General features: G+C 37.8%; 1 protein-coding gene across 1 annotated transcript; it reads left to right on the top strand.

The window, feature by feature from the left end:
- The first annotated feature begins 9,282 nt into the window (after window positions 1-9,282).
- On the top strand, window positions 9,283-20,527 carry LOC131771968 (microfibrillar-associated protein 1). The gene is made up of 18 exons (XM_059087868.2): window positions 9,283-9,474; window positions 9,569-9,620; window positions 9,757-9,862; window positions 10,725-10,801; window positions 11,767-11,842; window positions 12,554-12,600; window positions 12,775-12,799; window positions 14,518-14,577; window positions 15,332-15,388; window positions 15,902-15,975; window positions 16,379-16,487; window positions 16,940-16,985; window positions 17,342-17,394; window positions 17,844-17,905; window positions 18,176-18,335; window positions 18,444-18,533; window positions 19,474-19,539; window positions 19,822-20,527. The coding sequence occupies exons 1-18, from the start codon at window positions 9,411-9,413 to the stop codon at window positions 19,927-19,929; spliced, it is 1,332 nt and encodes a 443-aa protein (XP_058943851.1). The 5' UTR covers window positions 9,283-9,410; the 3' UTR covers window positions 19,930-20,527.
- The last annotated feature ends 195 nt before the right edge of the window (window positions 20,528-20,722 follow it).

Below are 20,722 nucleotides of genomic sequence, written 5' to 3'. Positions count from 1 at the left end.
GGATTGACCTCATAAAAAGTTGTTTTTGTTGAGGATTTAAACAACACAACATGAAACAATTATTTTAGTTCTAAGTGATGGACCCTAACACTAAGTATTTATACATTTCTGTAGCATTGGTTGTACACTTTCAGCAAGAGAAATAAAACCACAAACACATAAAGCATAGCAACTTGAACCAATGGAACCATATTGTGGAGAAGACAATGCCAGGACAAAGTTTATCAAATTAAACCAGTCAATGGTCAAAGACCTATAAAAGCAGTTACCGGTAACCATTCTGAACAGCAAGTTCCAAACCCCTGGCAGAGGTCACTACCCCACTTTCTATCAAGAGTTTGAGAGCTTCCTCTAAGGATCAACAGAATTCCTCTTGGTGAAGTTCTGGTGAACTCCTCAGAACCCTATGCCAATTCCAATTGCAGAGCCACAGAGATCCACCCTGCCCCTACTTCAACACAACATGAAACAATTATTTTAGTTCTAAGTGATGGACCCTAACACTAAGTATTTATACATTTCTGTAGCATTGGTTGTATACTTTCAGCAAGAGAAATAAAACCACAAACACATAAAGCATAGCAACTTGAACCAATGGAACCATATTGTGGAGAAGACAATGCCAGGACAAAGTTTATCAAATTGAACCAGTCGATGGTCAAAGACCTATAAAAGCAGTTAACCATTCTGAACAGCAAGTTCCAAACCCCTGGCAGAGGTCACTACCCCACTTTCTATCAAGAATTTGAGAGCTTCCTCTAAGGAGCAACAGAATTCCTCTTGGTGAAGTTCTGGTGAACTCCTCAGAACCCTATGCCAATTCCAATTGCAGAGTCACAGAGATCCACCCTGCCCCTACTGTGAGTCTCAGACAATCAAGAAATAACTGTACAGTTTAATTACCTGTATTGATGTTCTTTTTAAGGGAGCATTGATCTGTTTTGTTTTACTCTACTTACATGAGGACATAGCAAGCAAAAGTAGGGGGAATGTGACCAAGTCACTACTTTATTTTGGATCTAATTTTTAATCTATTTTTACCTTCTGTTGCAATGATTCTATTACTACAACTGCTGCTGCTGCTGCTACTTCTACTACTACTACAACAACGATTAGTACAACTACTATTACAGTTACTTCCTACATTAGTTTTGCTTCCCGACACACCTTATTTTGGCATGTGTTGATCATTCATTCCCACACAGTTCTCTTAGCTAAATTCTGTTATGTAACAGTAGTTACCTCCTAGTTCCCCAAGGTAAATCCTGTATTTGTGGGCAACTAGTGCCCTCCTTAGCCTCGATTGGTTTAGAGTTATTCCTATAGTTTCCACAAATGCTGTTAAGAGCCACAACTGCAAAGCCCACCTTCAAAAAGGAAGAGTATCAGGGAGGGAATGAAAACATGTTTCAATAAAAAAGAGGAGGAAATAATTAGTTTCTCTGGTTGTCACCTTCTGGAGCTCATGCCACCAACACAGGGGCAGCAGTATCCTCAGAAGAGATGACTTGTGTGCACCAGCAACAGAAAAAAGGGGAAGAGAGCAGATACCAATGTAATGAACATTTAAAAAGAGGAAATTGATTATATTATTTCCTTCATTGTGAATTTAAAGTAAATACAGTTCTGTTTTATTTCATTGTCAGTGTATGCCCCTATTTTCAGATACCACTGTTCACAGCTTGAATCACTTACATACCTAGCAACTCCAGTATAAAACAGTCCAGAATTAGTAACGTTAATATAGTATGCCCTTTAAGTGTTGAAAAAGTTATAAGTTAGGAGATCAAAAGAGCTCAATTGGAGTTTTTACAGAAGTTTCATTTGTTCAAGTTATGCAATGACAGAGTTTCTTTAACCTCTTAAAAGCAGGATCAGAAGTAAGTTGCAGCCTATTGTAATTAGTTTCGTCTTACTTTCAATTTCGCTTCTTTTGTAATTAGTCTTAGCCCTTTTTTATCTGGTACATTGTAATTTTACCTTTAAGTTTTCACCCCTTGTGAATATTCAGACAAGTTGACCATCACATAAAATACTGTTGAGCCAACTTCTGTTTATTGTTATACTGTGGTTGACACTATCCACACTACAGTGCACAACACCCCCTGTCCTGTGTAATGGGTACATGACAATCCAGGAAGGAATTTTGCACACAAGCCAGGCTTTAGTGCAGCACCTTGTTTCAGAATTTACAACACTGAATGAGATCTTGAAACTTTCCCAAGTGCCATGTGGCTTCACATGCTCTTATGCATCATACAGTTGACTGTAACTTGCTTTTACTAGAGCAGAGATCCACCCACTGGCATCCCTGAAGTTCAAAATGTAATGTCAAGACATTTCTTCAACAAATTATTGAAATATCTGCACCTAAATATCAGTGTGAAAAAATCTTGAACAAATGATTGCTGTAGTTCATTCTACACAATAGGAAGTAGCACCATTTGTTTTGCTCTCATTTTAATGCAGGCAATGCCAATTATTTGTCTTGCTGAACAAGGCCATAAACCATCTGTGTAGAACATAACTCACCTTAAGAGTCAAACTTGCAGAAAATCTGGTAGGTAAATTATGCAACTGCAGAAAAACAGCTAGCTCTGGACATTCCCAGCTGAGAATTGACCCATCCCTTTCAGTTAAGCAATAAAGACCAGATGTTGTAGGATAGGCAGCAAGCATTTGAAAATTTTAGTTCCAGTGGAGACCAACCACCCCTCAAAAAGATAATAGTTGCATCTTCAGCCTTTGCTAACAAGGACATTGAAACTCAACATATTTTGTAACTCACCAAGAAAATGTGGTAACAACATGTGCAACAGGAAGCCAAGAAAGGAAGAGGTAGAATTGATATTCAAGAATATTGAGGGTGAACTGCAGTGCTCTGAAGATGGTTAATAATTAAGATAAATTAAGGATTATATTACATGAAAAAGACAGTTTTTTCCTTTACTCCATTTGGGCTTTGCTTGTCTACGGCTATGCTGTAAACAAAACCAGCTTATGGTAAAGGAGGTACAATGTACAAGACATTTGCACATTCCTCCTCCTGTGAATTTACAAAATCAAAAAATGGTTCCATCAAAACATGTTCTTTAAATTGATATTCAAATGTACTTGCAATCCAGTGCAGATCCAGACTGTGATTACATGCTTCACTGGTTTGGTATTGAGTGGGCTGCAACCATCTCTAGTCCATTCAAAGGAAAATATTGTGCTTGATGAGGACCATCCATCAGGAAAATCATTAGATTCTGACCTGATTGTTATCTAGAGATTTTTCACCACAAATGCATGGAAGATGATCAACTAGTCAAGTATGGGGAACCCATGATTTCCTCTACTTATCAACTATTCCAGTTTGTAAATCATCTTTGAATACACAATTTCATTGCCATAATAATTTTGATTTTAATTCAAGTTTATTTTCTTAAAATTTTTTTTATTACTCTTTTCTAAACATTTCATTGTGACCTACAAGATGCATGATACAATGTCCTTCAAACCTGTTAGAATTATTTCAATTATCAATAATTTATCCATAATTTAGATATAGTGAGAACCCTCACTGGTCAAAAGATTAGGAAGGATACCATGCTTATCCCTTTCCTGTCCAACAATGCCTTATGGCACTTAAGTGTACAACCCCTCTAATTCAAAGCATGCCACATGGCACTCTACACAATGGTCAATTCTAACCAATATAAAATGCTTATTTGCATTGTTTCTTCTGGTATATTGTGCATTAACCAATAGGGTTAGAGTAGTGGCCTTCTTCAAGCTAACTTTCTGAGGTGGCGTTTATATGAATTCATTGAGATAACGCAAGTTGAATTTGTGTCTGTAGTTCGAGTAATAGCAGCATTTTGCGATTCAGATGGCCAGGAGGAAGAGGTTATTGGCTGCACTATTGAACCCGAGTTTCAGAGAATCACAAGACCGAATCTAACATTTCTGGTTTGCCAGGTGACAGAAAGGATTTGCTAGATTTTGATCTTAACAATCAGGAAACTGGCAAGGAAGATGAAGAGGAAGTTGTTGTGAGTCTGTTTGTCATGAATACCAGCCTGGTCAGGGACATTCAAAGATATTCAACTTAATTAACTTTATGTTTTAGGACAACAATCTTGACAGAATTACAGAGGAAACATAACAATATGCAGAGCAAGCAATGGAAACAAAACCAGACCCTACAGGGTGTGAAACCAATGTGGAAGTGAACGTATTGGAACTGAATGTACCTTTGGGATAAAACAGCTTCCCAAAGCAACAATGTCAAATGGGACATTTTCATCTTCAATGTCTTCATCAAAGTCTTGTTCTCGGTGTATAAGGGTGAAATTATGCAGCACTGCAGTGGCCACAATAATGATGAGGGTATTCAGTAAGGCAGTGCACAGTCCTAAGTGCAGACAGGGAAAACATCCCTTTAGCAATCCAAAGCATCTCTCAATAACACACCTAGTATGCCTATGTGCAGTATTGTAGCATACTTCTCCTGCATTCTTTAGCTTGAGGATTGGTGTCAATAAATATGCTTGACAAGCGTAGCCGCTGTCACCCAAAAGAATGCTATCAAGAACACCATCCCTTAATTTGTCTGCGATGTTGCTGTTGTCGAAAATGCGCGAGTCATGAGTAGATCCAGGCCAGTGGGCTACGATATTAGTAATAAAGGCATCACTATCACAAACGGCTTGGACGTTGATGGAGTAAAATTGCTTGTGGTTAACAAATGCCATGGCATTTTCTTTGTTTGGACATATGACCCTGACATGGGTACAATTGATGGCCCCGATAACACCTGGAAAGTGTCCAACATCATAAAACTTCCTTTAGTAATAAAGGCATCACTATCACAAACGGCTTGGACGTTGATGGAGTAAAATTGCTTGTGGTTAACAAATGCCATGGCATTTTCTTTGTTTGGACATATGACCCTGACATGGGTACAATTGATGGCCCCGATAACACCTGGAAAGTGTCCAACATCATAAAACTTCCTTTAGTAATAAAGGCATCACTATCACAAACGGCTTGGATGTTGATGGAGTAAAATTGCTTGTGGTTAACAAATGCCATGGTATTTTCTTTGTTTGGACATATGACCCTGACATGGGTACAATTGATGGCCCCGATAACACCTGGAAAGTGTCCAACATCATAAAACTTCCTCTTGACATCAGCCAGGTTCCCTGGGATTGACAGGAATTGTCGTTTTTGCTTCGCAATAGCCCTGGAAACCTTGTGGATTACTCTGCATGCAGCAAATACAGAAACACCAAATAAAAAGTTCCTGTTGCATAAAATCTTAAAGCAATTAGCACTTGCTGCATTGGTATAAGCAGCAGACCTCTCCTTGTTTGATGTTCAAGATCTTTAGCCAAAATTTTTACAAGGTCACTGACTGAGTCCTTCCTAAGGCAAAAACGCAATCAAAAGGCTTTGTCATTGTATTCCTCTAATGGGTTAAATCTATCCCTAAGGTGCTGAACTTGTCGAACATGTGTATTACGTCGATTGGCGTAGTTTCTTAACTGTTTGTAGCGCATAGGTCTCTCCATTTCAAAATGGCTGACCATGAAAACATCATTAAAGAGAGTTTAAATCTACCTTTGACCAGGTCTAACTTACTATTGTTCTTTAGTCGGTGTTTAGACATTGTCTAAACATTGTTATGGAAAAACAACGTTAAAATAATCGGTACTCAATGACAATCTTTAATGAGGAAACTTTTTCACTAAAAAGTGGTTTACAAAAAGGACCTCGAAAATTAAAAATTAAAAATTTACAATGAATAAAAATGCTAAAAGATGCTACTAAAAACTAATGTATCTTATGTGTAATACAAAACTTAAATCAATGAATTAAAAATCTGACGCTTCAAAATATTTACATTATCAGAGGCTCATATAGTTTTGTCCAGCGAGTTAAAATCACTTACAGCATGATAGCCAGTTCTTTGTTTACCCCAGTTTCTTTTAACAGATGGAATTTTGAGGTTTGCTTTATTTCTTGTGTTGTACCCATGCTGTATGCTGTTCTTGCTGAGTGACTAATGTTAATTCGTGATGCATGAGACCATTAAGACATTTATATACATGTACGCATCGGCGCTGGAAGCGCCTTTTTTTTAGTGTTAACCACTTCAGTGTAGTTAACGCATCAGACGCAGAGGAATACAGTGGTCGATCTAATATTATTTTAGCCGCCTTATTTTGAAGCACTTGCAAACTAGACATTAAAGTTACATTATGTTTGTCTCCCCAAACTAAATCAGCATACTCGAATAAGGGCATAACAAGGCTTTTATAAAAAAGGATGCGCGCCTTAAACGGTAACAAATGCTTAATGCATCTAAGTAGGCCAAGCCTTTGATTAACTTTCCCTGCCATGTATTCGACATGATTTGTCCACGAAAAATCAGACGATATTAAGATTCCAAGATATTTAAAACAAGTAACATTGTTTATACAATGATCAAAGATTGAAACAGTTAGAGCTATTTTCCTCTGTAACTTCTTGTTACTGCCTATAAGCATGCATTTGGTTTTGTCCAGATTCAGTGTTAACTTATGTTCATTCAGCCATTTCGCCACAGCCAGGAGGTCTTGGTTGAGCTTTTCAGTCAGCTCCTGAGAGGAAGACCCATAGCAGTAGATCACCGTGTCATCTGCATAAAGTGATGCTTGACAGGCATCTAGAACGTTTGGCAAATCGTTAATGTAGATGACAAATAGCAGAGGACCCAGAATACTTCCCTGAGGGACCCCATGGGTAACTGGCAATTCATCAGACAACTCATTCCGACAACATGTACGCTGTTTCCTGTCAGTAATGTAAGAGCGGAACCACTGAAGTGAGTTCTCACATAAACCAATTTTGGAAAGCTTGCGTAACAAAATCCGATGGTCCACGGTGTCGAAAGCCTTGGTTAAATCCAAAAACACGGCCCCACACAGTTTACCTTGTTCCATGTTCAATAAGACTTCATCAGCAAATGATGTCAAAGCAGATTCAGTAGAGAGCCCCTTCCTGAATCCAAACTGTTTCCTTGTGAGAAGGTTGTTAATAACCAAGTATTGGTACAACTGGGAATGCACGGCTTTCTCGAGAATTTTACTGAGTGTCGGTAAAATAGAGATAGGTCGATAGTTCGATGCATTTGACCAGTCACCAGATTTAAACAAGGCTGTAATTTTTGAGCATTTCCACAATTTAGGAAATTTACCAGTAAGAATCGATCGATTCAACAGCTTAGTGATGGAGGGAGTGATTGTATTAGCAGAGCTCTTGAGTAGTCTAGCACTAATTTTGTCCAAACCAATTGCTTTATTTGTCTTCAAAGATACTCATGGTTTAAACACGGTTTAGACGGTAACTTTCATAAACGTTGTCTAAACTTCACTAATATAATCGGCCCAAAGAGTCTAGCAATTTAGTCAAGCTGAGTTGTTGTTCCTTTGCAAAGCAAACATTGATGTCACTGTGTGGATGGATAAGAAGCCCATCTATTTGCTGAGCTCTCAATCAGATTCTGTGGAGAATGACACTGTTGGTAGATGGTGATGGAATGGTAATTCAAGTTCCCAGTGCTCTTGTTGTGAAGACCTACAACAACAACATGGGCAGTGTGGACTTACAAGATCAAATGCGTGACTTCCATGGCTAGAAGAAAATCCAAGGTGTTGCCATGCATAGTTCTTTGTGGATATTGCAGTTATAACTGCAAATATTTTGGTGAAACTGTGCCCACATCACCAGTCAACAACCCAACCCGCTTTCCACCTCAATCTTGTAAAATTACTTATTGAAAAGGTCGCTGTGAGCTCTCTTAAAAACAAAGTAAAGAGACATGGTGCCAGATGGCTTCCAAACTTTGTGGTAAATGCATCTGTTTAGACTGTTTCAAGAACCATACTGCTGTGGATCCTTCAAATTTCAATCAATATATCTCTTTACATTGATTTTGGTTCCCTTGCCTAACGCAGATGGTGTAGTATTACACCCCTCTCCCCCTCCTTGGATGGGAAAGATTTCAAAAACCAAGGCTCAGTTACATTGCTGGTGTTTGTATGCATGTGATAGTATTTTAATGCATTTCCTAATTTTATTTCATTATTTATTGGCTTTTTCTCTCTAAGGTCCTTTCATCTAAGTTATGTTCCAATAAGAACAGTCCACCCATTAAAACTGTACTTTCATTCTTAGTTGGGGGGGGGGGGAAGCTCATGGTGCAAGGGACCTCTGGTTTTCAAATGAGCTTCCTTGCCAGGAGTAAGAAAAAAAATTGTACATACTGTATTCACATTCAATTATTAGAAATATTTTCTAAAAAAATAGATCATTTGATATAGATTTGGTTTCACTAGTTACTACACCATCTTTCAATCGCTGGTTGTTGCAATAACCCCAATTGCGAGTGTAATATTTGACCACGTACTCGCGCGCCCTAGAGGCAAAATGGCGGCGTTGTCCTGAATATGTCAAAGGTGCTCATACCAGTCACAAAATAATTCAGGCTCGGAAAATTTAATCGAGATGCCCGTAAAGCAAAACTGCTACAACTAAGCACACACAGCCTGAGATAGAGAGCACCAGAAACTCGAGGAGAAAATGTATATTCCGACTGCAGATGAACTGCTGCATCGCTCATGCACTACCGAACATTCTTCTTCACATGAATGAAGGGGGTAAGTTTCTAAAGAAACTGTGGGAGAGTATAGCAGGTAATTTAGTGTTAACAACTGAGTTGAAAACGTAAATTAGCCATCGTAAAGGGTAAGCGTTAGCCTTTCGTCAATCACTCCGACGAAGGGCTAACGCTCGAAACGTCAGCTTTTTTACCCTATACGGTGGCTATTCTTCCTCACAGTTTAGGCGTTTTTGCATCTTCCGAACCAGTTTAAGATTACACTGAATGAAAAAAACATCAAAGCGACTGAAGGAGAGATGGTTCACTTACTGCCATTAAAAAAGCCTCCATCACCTCATCAAGAGCCCGAGCACAAACTCGCAGACGTTCCGCAGCTCAGCTCAGTTTGACCAACAGCTCCACGGCTAATCGATCAATATAAGTTTCTTTTGCTAACGTGGTAAGAGTAACGTGGAACGAACAGCAACGAACACAAGAACGACTGGGTGACAACGAGTCACTTGAAATCGAGTGGCTCTGGGGACAAGAATAATGCCAATCTTTATGTCAGCGGGCTTGCCTAGAAGGGTATGTCTGATTCTTCGAAAAATGCGTACGCATGCGTTAAGTAAACCCGCTGGACGGTTCGCTGGTCGCATTTGACTCCTCTCTCGCCATTACTAAAGAAACCCTCTGGAAGTAAATTTGAACACTCTGACAGGAGTGTAGACCTTATTGTTATCAACTGTCCGTGGATTGTTGATCTCAGGACCTCAGAATGGATCCAAGAGGTGCTCCTATTAACTGTACAGCAGGAGCTGTGCCTGTGAAAAATGAAAAAGGTTTGTCGACACACGTTTGTCCAACACAATGAGAATTTAGGCTGAAAGTTAACTACTTATTTAACGAAAAATGACACATTTTGGGTTTTCATAGGAGAGTTAACGATGAAGAAGGTAAAAGTCAGCAGATATGTGGCCGGTAAACGGTGAGATATTTCATTCTACATTTGGCAACGACATGTAAACCGTAAATAACGTATTGTTAGTAGATTTGCATGCCTTCTTCGAGTCTGCTGTAGTTACATTTAGCGTATACCAAAATTCCGTTTTGTTCGATTTCAGGCCTGAATATGCTAAGTATTCTAGCGATGAAGAAGATGAAGACGATGGATTATTGGGAGAGCCTTTTGTCAAAGAACGAGAGCTCAATGAACAAGAAATTGACAAAGTAGGTGGTAGTATATGTCTTTGACGATTTCCCAAAGAAATCTTATCACGACTTCGATAGAGTTTACGTTCATTTTTGAGGGCACCAAGAAATGAAAACTTGAAAATGTGACAATAAAACAGTTCGAACAATCACATGACAGGCTAAAATATGTTTCAGACTACCAAAAGCTGCATTTAAGCCTACAAAATGTGCCACAATGCCCAACAAAGTGATGATTACTATTTGTAATGAATTTGTTGTGGAAACATCACAGAACAAGTGATTGGATGTTGCGTTATTCTTCACCAATAGGCAATTAAAGGGGTAATCTTTGAATCTGTTGTCTGTTCTTGTCTGGTCATGGAGAAAACAGGATGATATTGTGATGGAGCCTTGACTCAGTTGGTGATGAACCAATGCTCTGGCAAAGAAAATTTTAAATAATAAGCTATCATTAAAAGTGATTGTGACGCATATGTGCATTTGTGGTACTACACCTTGAGGTAATTTTCAAAATAGTTCTTTCCTCGATGCTTTTGATTAAAGCCTGGGACCTTCTAGGCAATAAATCACAGTAACAGGTGTCTTTAGGAAACACATGTGGACTCCTTCCAAGTAGATTTGATGTTACTAGTTTTATCACTGCAATATCCACGAAGATTCAGACTAGTTGGACTATGGAAAACATGGCACAAGGGACAAAGTTTAAAAAATCAGACCTCTGAGATTTTTGCAAAAAGTTTTGATTTCTAACAAAACAAATGTTCCTCAACACTTTTTCATTTGTTATGTCCTAGCATCTACTAAAATGAATCTGTATGTTTGTCCTGGAAGGTGTATGTGATATGAATCTATATTAATTTCTATGTAAATTGTCAAGGTTTTCCAGAAGGCAGAAAAGACTGACAGGAGGTTGCGGAGACTGCAGGAAAGAGTGAAAGATGAAGATGAGGAAATGTAAGTTGTGCTAGTGTTACCATAACCCTACATGATGAACTTGCCATCTGAAAGGGATGATTACTGATCAGACATGGAGATTAGTGTATTAATCATAACTGTTATAGTTTAATGTGATAGGTGGATTAGCCGCTTTATCTTTCACCAATTATTCTAATTATTTTTAGAGTTATAATCGGACAATGTAATCACATTTATCACGTAAGCCCTTTTTTTCAATTGAAATGGTTATGATTAATTGGTAGCAGGACTTGGTGTATTCCATTTCTGTCTGTAATCATACTTGTGATTGACAAGTCAGATTCCCACTTGACAGTCATCCTATTTTGTCAATCACTTGTGTCTTAACAGAACAAATTTGATTATACACAGCCCCATTACTATTATTAATTAAAATTATGATGGTTGTCCCATGTTTTTTTTTTTTACCACACAGATTATCTTTCCCTTATAAGGTGACAAATTAAAAAAAAAGATATTGAGTTATTTATGTTGTTTCTTTCAAATGCTTGGGTAATCACCTTTGATTGACTGTTGTTTTATTCCATCTAAATGAGGGGAAAGGGGCAACCCTCATGATTATGGCTATGCCTCCCAATGTCTGAACACCCAAAAAATCTCACTTTTTTATGTTCACTATTACACATTGAAAGTATTATTGGGCTTTTTGTGAATTTGAGTTTTCAAGATCACAACTAATTAATATTCTTGAAAAAATTGGGACCAGAGAAAAAAGTCCAGATAATCAAATGGTCCGGATAATCGGGGTTTGACTGTACAAACATCTGAGATAATATATGGCATGTGGGATGAAAGATTACACATCTCACAGGGGAATTGGCTGCCATAAGTGTAACCATTTTGTGAGTAGTATCAATGCAATCCATCAAGGGTTAGGTTTTCTTTTCTTTGTCAAAAGAATATACAGTTGTAGAGAATGAGTGATTTTAAGTTCTTTTCTTCAGGGATGAAGGGCACAGACGCCGTCCTCATGAACCAGAAGTGATTGCCATGGGGGATGAAGAAGCTTCTGGGGAAGAGGTGCTTTTTTTTTTTTCTTATGGTGACAAATGGTCCAGATTCTTTAATATTTATTTCTACAGCTCTATATTGTTTTTCAAGATAATTTTGTAGTTTCTACTCCCTCTGTGTGGGTACCATTTATGCAGGATCCAATGGAGACTAATCCAAGGTTACCAGATTTTAAAAACTAACAATGTTTTTCATCTCAGTTGATTGTACTGCAGTGGTCAAGTCTCATACTAAGGTTCAAACAAAAATTATTTGGATGACCACAGCTTAGATTTTCAAGTATGCAAATTACTGTTTCTTGTAAAATTTTGTTGCTTTTATTTCCTATTCAAATGTGTATATTTGGCATTGAATTCACAGGAGAAAATTTGAATCCCACTTTGTTTAAGAATTATTTGTTTCCATTAGCCATGCAGAAATTTGGTGTGGCAAGTTGAAATTTTTCTTTGAGAGAAAAATTGTAAATTCATCAGAACAGCATTTTGTAGATTTAAATGGGTTGAATGAGATCAAGCTAAGTGGATTTGTTTTTTTTCCCTATTTAAAATGTACGTTGATTTATCTATAGCTGTGAAGTAAGCTAGTCTAATTTAATTTTCACTTGAATTTGTTTGATGAAACACAAGTGTACATTGTATGTGTTTACTGCTGATGCAAACACCACATTGTACAACCTTTTGTGATGTTTGTCTTGTTAAAATATGTTTTATTTATCCTTAGAGTGACAGAGAACAGAGAAGACGGTTGCCAAGGATGGAAGAGAGTAGGTTAGTGTTGTTTGTTTTGTAATCATTTTCAGGTCATTAGAATTTGCGACAAGTGATTTATGGCAAGGTTTACAAGTACATCTATCAAAAGAGTGTTCAAAATCGACCTAAAATCAATGAAATTAAACATTTTGAGGTCGTACTAAAAAGAAAAATTATTTTCATCCTTTCTAGTGATGAAGAAGATCTGGATGAAGAGGTTAGTGTTGTAAACTTGTTGTTTTCTGTATTAAGTGCACTCTTCAATTAAGCAGACACAGATACCCAAGTTAACCACTAGGTTACTTCAAACCTGAACTGAGCAAATAGCATAATGAGGTACAGTCGAACCTCGATTATCCGGACATTGATTATCCGGACTTTTCGATTATCCGGACTTTTCGATTATCAATTATTTCGATTATGAATATTAATGACCTTAGATGTTAAAAACTTTAGGAGGTAAAAAAATTCAGAAATTATGTTAAAAGTCAGGAAAATTGTGTTTAAAACAGCGCATTACATGCTCGGCTTTCGAAAGATCGAGTGCTCGGAGACAAAAAAAAACAAGAAGCATTCTAATGCATTCAGCTGAATTTTGATTGGTTCAGTATTGTTTTGTTGCCAAGGTAATGTCATGCTTGATCAGTTCAATGAGCGTGGGTTATGTAAACACACGAGACGATCATAACTCAATTGTCTCATTAATATTCATATTTTCAATTATCTGGACTCTCGATTATCCGGACTATTTACCCTAGTCCCACCGAGTCCGGATAATCGAGGTTTGACTGTATATGTGTGCCAATTCCATCATCTTACAATAAAGGGAAAACTGCTGATTAGCCATGGGGATATGTTTAACTGGGGCCCAGTATGCAATTTACACCTTTGTAAATTTGTTGTTTGGCAATGAGCTGTTTGCTTAATCCTGTAGACATCCTTTAATTCCCATGGTTCACCAATACATAATTTACCTTTACAGTGTCAGTACAACATCATACAGATATTGTACTGACATTGTACAGAGTGCAGAGAATAAATAAAAATATCAGCTTAGGGAATGATCAGTTCATCCAATACCAAATTCTCAGAACTGACACAAGAAGAATTGTATGGCAGACAGTAAGGAGTATTAGTAGCCAGATATTGGGAGTGAAATGGTTAAGCAGTCATAAGTAATGGTAATAGGACCAAGTAGAGTCCATTTTGGTCTGTAATCATATGAGTGATTTACAAAATTGGACAACTCTGAAGCTGGAGTCTGATTTGTCACAACTGGACAACATTTAGTCCTGTTACCATTACAATTTCAGAAAAAAAACAATTAGCAGTACATTTAGGACAGACATCTCAGGGAGAGACAATTTGTAAAGTAAAAACTTAAAGAACAACATTGAAAACTTCCTCTAACATCAGAAGTCTCTTGCATGAATTAAAATGTAACTTCTCTTCACAAGTTTTTTGTTGTCTCTATATTCAGTAAACACAATTTATGCAGGTTTTGTTGTACTGTTGCAAGAACAACATGGAAAACTTCCTTTTAACATCAGAAGTCTATTGCAGAATTAAAGTGTAACTTCTCTTCACAAGTTTTTTGTTGTCTCTATATTCAGTAAACACAATTTATGCAGGTTTTGTTGTACTGTTGCAAGAACAACATGGAAAACTTCCTTTTAACATCAGAAGTCTCTTGCAGAATTAAAGTGTAACTTCCCTTCACAAGTTTTCTGTATTCTCCATATTCAGTATACACAAACTACTCATCAAACTCTCCAAACCTATTTACAAGTAAATGTATATAAAACAAAGGGGAGATGGGGGAATTACTAATTTGATCCTGAAAGTTTGCTATCAAACTTTAAAATATTTTATATGTACATGTAGCATTCATGTGTGCATTTGTTATAATTTCATCCCTATTCTATCATCTTTTAGGCAACTGAGAGAAGAAGAGCAATGCTCAGGGAAAGAGCAAGACAAAGAGAAACTGAAAAGGTGAATTCACAGTTACTTTTTAATCAGTAAAGTGTTTCAAAAGGTCTCCTTTCTATAGTTGCTTTTAAAGTGTTTTAAGTAAATTACAGATGGATATGCACATTGAAATCCCATTTACACCCTTTGAAAGAGATTTAATTGTTTATAACCTAAATAGAGGCCATGTGTGAAGAGGGTGTGTTTCTTTAACCATAAGTTATCAGTTAAAATGATGCTTATGGGGACTATGTGCTTCAGCAAGAAGCACACCTGCTGCAGATTGTCAAGCTTCTAAGGATTTCACTGTAACTCAAGGGTTTAAATCCTGTACAGGCCTGAATTTTTTTCCAGCCTTATTTTCACTACTCATTCAGTAGTATTCATAACAGCTAGCATCACTTCTATATTCATTTCTTCAACCTCAGTGCACTTATATGATTTTCACATATTTACAGTCATATATTCTCCACTTGAAGGGTTTTTTGTAATCAACATAATAACCAGCTCCCAATTGGCCTGTTAGCTCAGTTGGTAGAGCACTGCACCAGTATTATGGAGCTCATTGGTTCAAATCCCATACAGGCCTGAATTTTTTTAGTTCAGTAGTATTCATAACTATGAGGATCCCTTCTATATTCAGAGGGAGTGTTAAATCAGAAGATGGGAAGGTCTGCTGTTCAACATCTTGCAGAGAACTGGGATATTTCTTTTTTCTCAATCACAAGACAAATGAATGACATCTTTCTCTAATGGAAGGTCTTTTTTGATCTTTTAGGACTTAATGGATTTAGAAGAAGAAGCTAAATCAGATGAGGAGGAGGAAGAAGAGGAGGTTTGTGTACAATCAAGTGACAAATGACCTTTTGGACTCCCCTCTTGGGACCAAACATCAGTGAATTTGATGTAGCTGAGCTTTATTCCCTTTCTAGAAAATGGAAATTCTAATAAGCAGTTCTTTTGAAAGAAAACTTTTTACATTTTTTCGACTTGAATTTGCCCATTATTACCTATGTACAGCGTTTCTTCTAACCTGTACAACATGAGCTAATGATGCACATCCCAGTTTCACCCTGCTACTACAGCAACTCAGCAGTTGTCAGTGGTCAGTACCAGTTTCTATCCTGTAATGAAAACCATGCATATGATCAAGTATTTAGTTTTGCTTGACTATTTTGGGAAGTAACAATTGTAGTATGGTTTTGAACTTTGTTCATGTGCAGATGGATCTGGGGTGGAATACTCTTTTAAGGGGCTATTTCTTTTGTGTGTGTGGGGGGGGGGGGGTCTTTCCCAATTTTACAGTATCAAGCATAACTATGTAAGAATAAATTATGTCTTTTTTTAGTCTTCAGAATATGAAGAATACACAGATTCTGAAGAGGAAGGCAACCAAAGGTTTAAACCAGTCTTTGTGCGCAAGTAAGTTTTACACATGAGCTGTTATGATGAATTTAAAACACAATATTTCACAGTTGATTATTGAAAAAAATTTAAAAGGAGTTGGTTCTAAACAACCTGATTTTAGCAGTTAAGGTGGACAGGGTACAGATTTAACTGGCAATAAACTGGGCATGTCTATGTCAGGTCCGTTAAGTGCCTAATAACAGTCCTTGTGGCTTTGCTGATGTAACAACTGCTATATTGATTTTTTGTGGCCATATTTTATGTATAGATTTTTTATTCCGCAAAGTTTTTCATACTTTTCCAAGTTGATAAAAGGACCTTTGTTTCATTGTATCAAATCTGAAATGATTGATAAATGACACTTTTGTATTATCAAAAACCACCAAGCTAATGCAGACACCTTTTTTGCATTTAACAGGAGTGACAGAGTCACTGTTCAAGAACGCGAACAGATGCAGCTTGACCTTGAGCGCAAAGAGGAAGAAAAAAAGAAGGTTCACGAGGAAAGGGCAAAATCATCACGCAAGGTACAAATCCCTAACAGACATTTAGAAGTTTACAAGGGCACAGTGTCGCCCATGGTATAAATGTTGTTGCAGTTTTAGTGCAATATGTTTTATTTAAACTTGTAGAGGAAATGGTAGGGAAGAAATACATGTGTATGAACTGCAATTTCGGTAATTGCAGAAGAAAAGCACAAAAAATCAGGTTTTAAAATGATTCGAATCTGTGCCTCCAAGATCACTGGTACACGCAGCTGATTTCAATATTACTTGGTAAGTAGTATTGGTCTACCCCTTTCCCCCCCCCTCAGTGATCAAAAAGTATTATCTCCTAACAGTATCATTATTCTTGAGCTGACAACAAATGACAATGAAGAAAACTACAAACAAGAGGATACTGTAGACAGGGGAAGAAAATGAAGATAATGAATTTAGTAATGAAAAACTGAAGCATCAAATTCTCTTCTGTTTTACAGCTTGTTGAGGACCTTCTTAGGAAAGAGTTACAGGAAGAACAAGAAGGTACATTGCTTTTGAGGCTAAGAAACCCAGGCAACTAGTGGCTGAGACTAATGGCAAGGACATATGGCACTCATTGTATAGTTTATGCAACATGCAACTTTCAGAAAAATCTTTCTCCCTGCTACAGAAATTTTACTGCAACAAGTCACAAAAGCAGTATGTCACAAACAAGTTTTGGAAACACTACACAGAGAGCACAGAGAGTATTTTGTCTTAAAGTTGTTTCGTTGCAAACTTGTTTTGTTAGAAAGACGTGTCACAACCTATTGCTGCCTCATGTGTGCCCCTCTCTTTGATGTAACGCTGCTCGTGTCATCAAAGGATGTTTATGTTAACTGAGCTATTTGTTGTTGCAGTGGAGAATGAGGAAGACATTATAATCACAGACGATGAAGATGATGAAGTAGAGGTATGGTGTCATGCACATTTTCATATCACTTACTGGCGTTGATCAAAATCTCTTTGTGAAAAATAAGGTTGCAAATCATTTGTGAATGGTCAAGTTTGCCATTTCGTGTCGTCTTGAACACTGGATTTGGACATTTGTAGTTATAAGCCATCCCTTTTCTTCTAATTACCAAGGTACTGAAACTACGATGAAGCATTTTTAAGACTTCGCATGGTGACAATTTAGTGAAAAGGATAGATACGAGGCAATAGCAATCAAATTCGTGGATCATGTAAATTTGGTTTAGTTGGTTGGGTTTCGTTCTGGTGTTTGTTTATTTTTCCTTTTTTTCCAGTTCATAACAAATGAATAGAAGGAATGAGGGATCTCTCACATTATACATATTAGCGATAAGCTGTAAATGGTCTTCTCTAGTGCGCATCTAACTAAAATATTTATTTCCTTCAAAGTACGAAGCATGGAAGGTCCGCGAACTAAAACGTATCAAAAGGGACAGAGATGAACGGGAACAGTAAGTACTTCTGTTGATTGAATTTCCCTAGAGTGGCATAGTCTCTTTTCGTATACCCTCAAAGCTCCTCTCCTCTTCTCTCTCCCTCCCCCCCCCCCCCCGAAAATGATTGGGTTTCAGCAAATTGTCTGGGAAACTAGACGGAATATCGGAGGGCGGTGTCCCCTCCTCTTTAGCCTTTGTATTCTCCATGCTAGGAACACCACTGGACGGTTCTAATTTTGACTGGTTTATCGAGAGTTCGCTGAAATTTGTTGGTTTTATCTCCAGGTTAGAGAGGGAACGGCTCGAGGCTGAGCGTCTACGCAGTCTGACAGAAGATGAATGGAGAATGGAAGTGAAGAACAATCCGAAACAAGTCACGAACAAAGCGATCAAAGGCAAATACAAGTTCTTACAGAAATACTATCACCGGGGAGCCTTTTTTATGGTGAGTGCACACACTTGTGGTGTTTTACAGCTGTATAGTGATTTGTTATGGAACTCTAACCATGCTACACGTACATTGTGCTAACTCATGATGTTCTTTGTTCCGAAGGACAAAGAAGATGGTGTGTACACGCGCGACTTTGCTAAACCCACGCTGGAGGATCATTTTGATAAAACAGTTCTTCCTAAAGTAATGCAGGTATGTATTAGCTGAACTTTGCATACTCCTTAAATACACGAGACCAAGTTCAAAAGAGAATGGAATGCAATTTGGTTTTGCTCGGGCTTCCCTTCATTGCATCAAGCGGTTGGTTAATAGACCTTCTTATTGGATCACTTGTAAAACTAGATCCAATCGCAACTTGTTTAGCCGAGTTGTTCCACACATCAGGCAGTTTTAATCTACCACTTTTAGTTTCCATGGGCTCCTTGTGACATTTTCCTTTGTCCCGAATTTCTCTTTTGGTTGCTAAATGGTTCTGATCAACAATACTTAATCGATTTGCACGCTTTAATTAGTTACCGCTTGGAAGACAATGGCTATGAGGGTGCAATGCCTGTTGACCTAAGATCCACGCCTTTGAACCTTGTTCAAGTTTAATTTTCTCATTCTTATCTAACTTGGTAATCAAAATTCTAAGTCAGGAGGAAGCCTGCTGTAAACAAGTCATCCACTAAGGAGGAAGGGGTAGTACTCCTGCAATTAGAGGCAAAAGCTCTTAGGATGCGAAGTAAATTGGCGTTCCTAAACGAAGTCTTTAGATGGTGGAAGTTTCCTTCAATTTAGAAGCGCCACCCACCCACCTTTGAAAAAAAAATTAAAACATGATAATGATAACAGGCTAGACTTTAGGCGCCGAGCTAGGTAGAGATAAGGCAACAGTGATATGAGGCAGGAGGGCAAAGAGAACCGAACAAATATTCAACTAGGTAGAGAAACAAATTGAGCTTCATAGGACTTCTTTCGAATGAGGTGAGTCACGTCATGATAGCAGTTACACCGTGCATCTTTTAAAAATAGGTTCACAAAGCACAGTAACCTGTACATAGCAACAAACAACGAGGGAATCCTGTAGAAAAGAAGAAACTTTGAACGCGAGTAGGTTTATTGACTATATGAGGAATGTTCTCCGTTGTAGGTGAAGAACTTTGGTCGATCAGGCAGAACGAAGTATACGCATTTGGTCGATCAAGATACAACACAGGTAAGTCTCACAGTTAAAACTTTCAATATGATTCATATATTGAGGAAAAATAAAAAACCAAACTCTATATAGGATTTTTTTCATTGTATTCTAAAACAATTAACAACTGGGGTCTGTAGTCCCTGTGCATAAACTCCCCCTCAATTGTATCTCTAGTTCTACTCAAAGAAAGACTCGCCTTCTACTTATCTTGTATTGGGCATCAGTGAAAATCCACCTTCACGTTTAACCTTCGTCAGCATGTGGTCTAATTGCTCGCTATTGTTCTTTTCTTCCATAAAGATGGATTCGCCATGGACGCAGGAGAACACCTTAGCCATGAAATTCCACACGGTTCGCGCAGGTGGCAGTAAACAGACATTCCAAAGACCAAGCAAGAGAAGAAAATAATTTGAATGGCTTAACACTTAAGTTTATTTGTTCATCGTGTTCAGTTTGCCGCTGTCACAAATTTGATCAACAAAAAAGGTTGAGTTTGCGGTGTTAAACGCAGGAATACCTGTGGAAAGGTAGCTTCTAGTGGTCTCGTCCAGTGGCCAAGCGACGTTGCTTTATTGAAGATGCCCTGTGTAACAGTCTTTCTGCTTTCTCTTGACTGAGCTGGAGAAGTATGACCTGAGCATGTGCCAAACGCGAGTTGCGTGAGTGCGCGCGGAGAAAGCGAGGCCCATATTCTCATGTGACTCCCACTTTGCTGCAAGGAATCGGAGACCTCTCCCACGAGGGCAATGTGCTGTAAGATATTATAAACTGACTAGATGTGTATGCCAAAGACATTTGGAGACTCTAAGGATAATCTAGACACTACTTGAACAGTCTTTAGAAACTTTACTTTGGTGCCTAAGGATCATCTGGCTTTTGTAACATTTTCTCGACTCCTTGTGATATGTTCTAGTATCAAAACATCAAAGCAGTTATCCCGGTAAAGCTCATTTCCTTTTTGAACATATGGTGGAAAAAATAATAAAACATGGCTTTTTCAAACAGATATGCCGTTCATATCACTGACCGACCCAAATAGGGACGATGAATCATTCCTCTCCGTTTCGTGACCTGAGAAATCCTCACAGAAAAGAGAAAAAAAATTCACGCTGTCATATTTCCAAACTCCTGCAAAGCATGTTCTACTGTGTAAATAGAATAAAAACAAGTGCACATTTCATGCTAAAATGTGTCATCTTTC

The sequence above is a fragment of the Pocillopora verrucosa genome, chromosome 3 (assembly GCF_036669915.1).
Source record: "Pocillopora verrucosa isolate sample1 chromosome 3, ASM3666991v2, whole genome shotgun sequence".
Taxonomy (NCBI): Eukaryota; Metazoa; Cnidaria; class Anthozoa; order Scleractinia; family Pocilloporidae; genus Pocillopora; species Pocillopora verrucosa.
Note: the sequence above shows the minus strand (reverse complement) of the source record. Positions and strands in the feature narration are given on the sequence as shown.

Bases quoted from the DNA above. Each gene is read 5' to 3' on its own strand.
- LOC131771968 (XM_059087868.2), top strand. From the start codon at position 9,411: ATGGATCCAAGAGGTGCTCCTATTAACTGTACAGCAGGAGCTGTGCCT. The intron at 10,802-11,766 runs GTAAGTTGTGCT...TCTTTTCTTCAG, and splicing joins AAAGATGAAGATGAGGAAAT to GGATGAAGGGCACAGACGCC. The intron at 17,906-18,175 runs GTAAGTACTTCT...TTTTATCTCCAG, and splicing joins GACAGAGATGAACGGGAACA to GTTAGAGAGGGAACGGCTCG.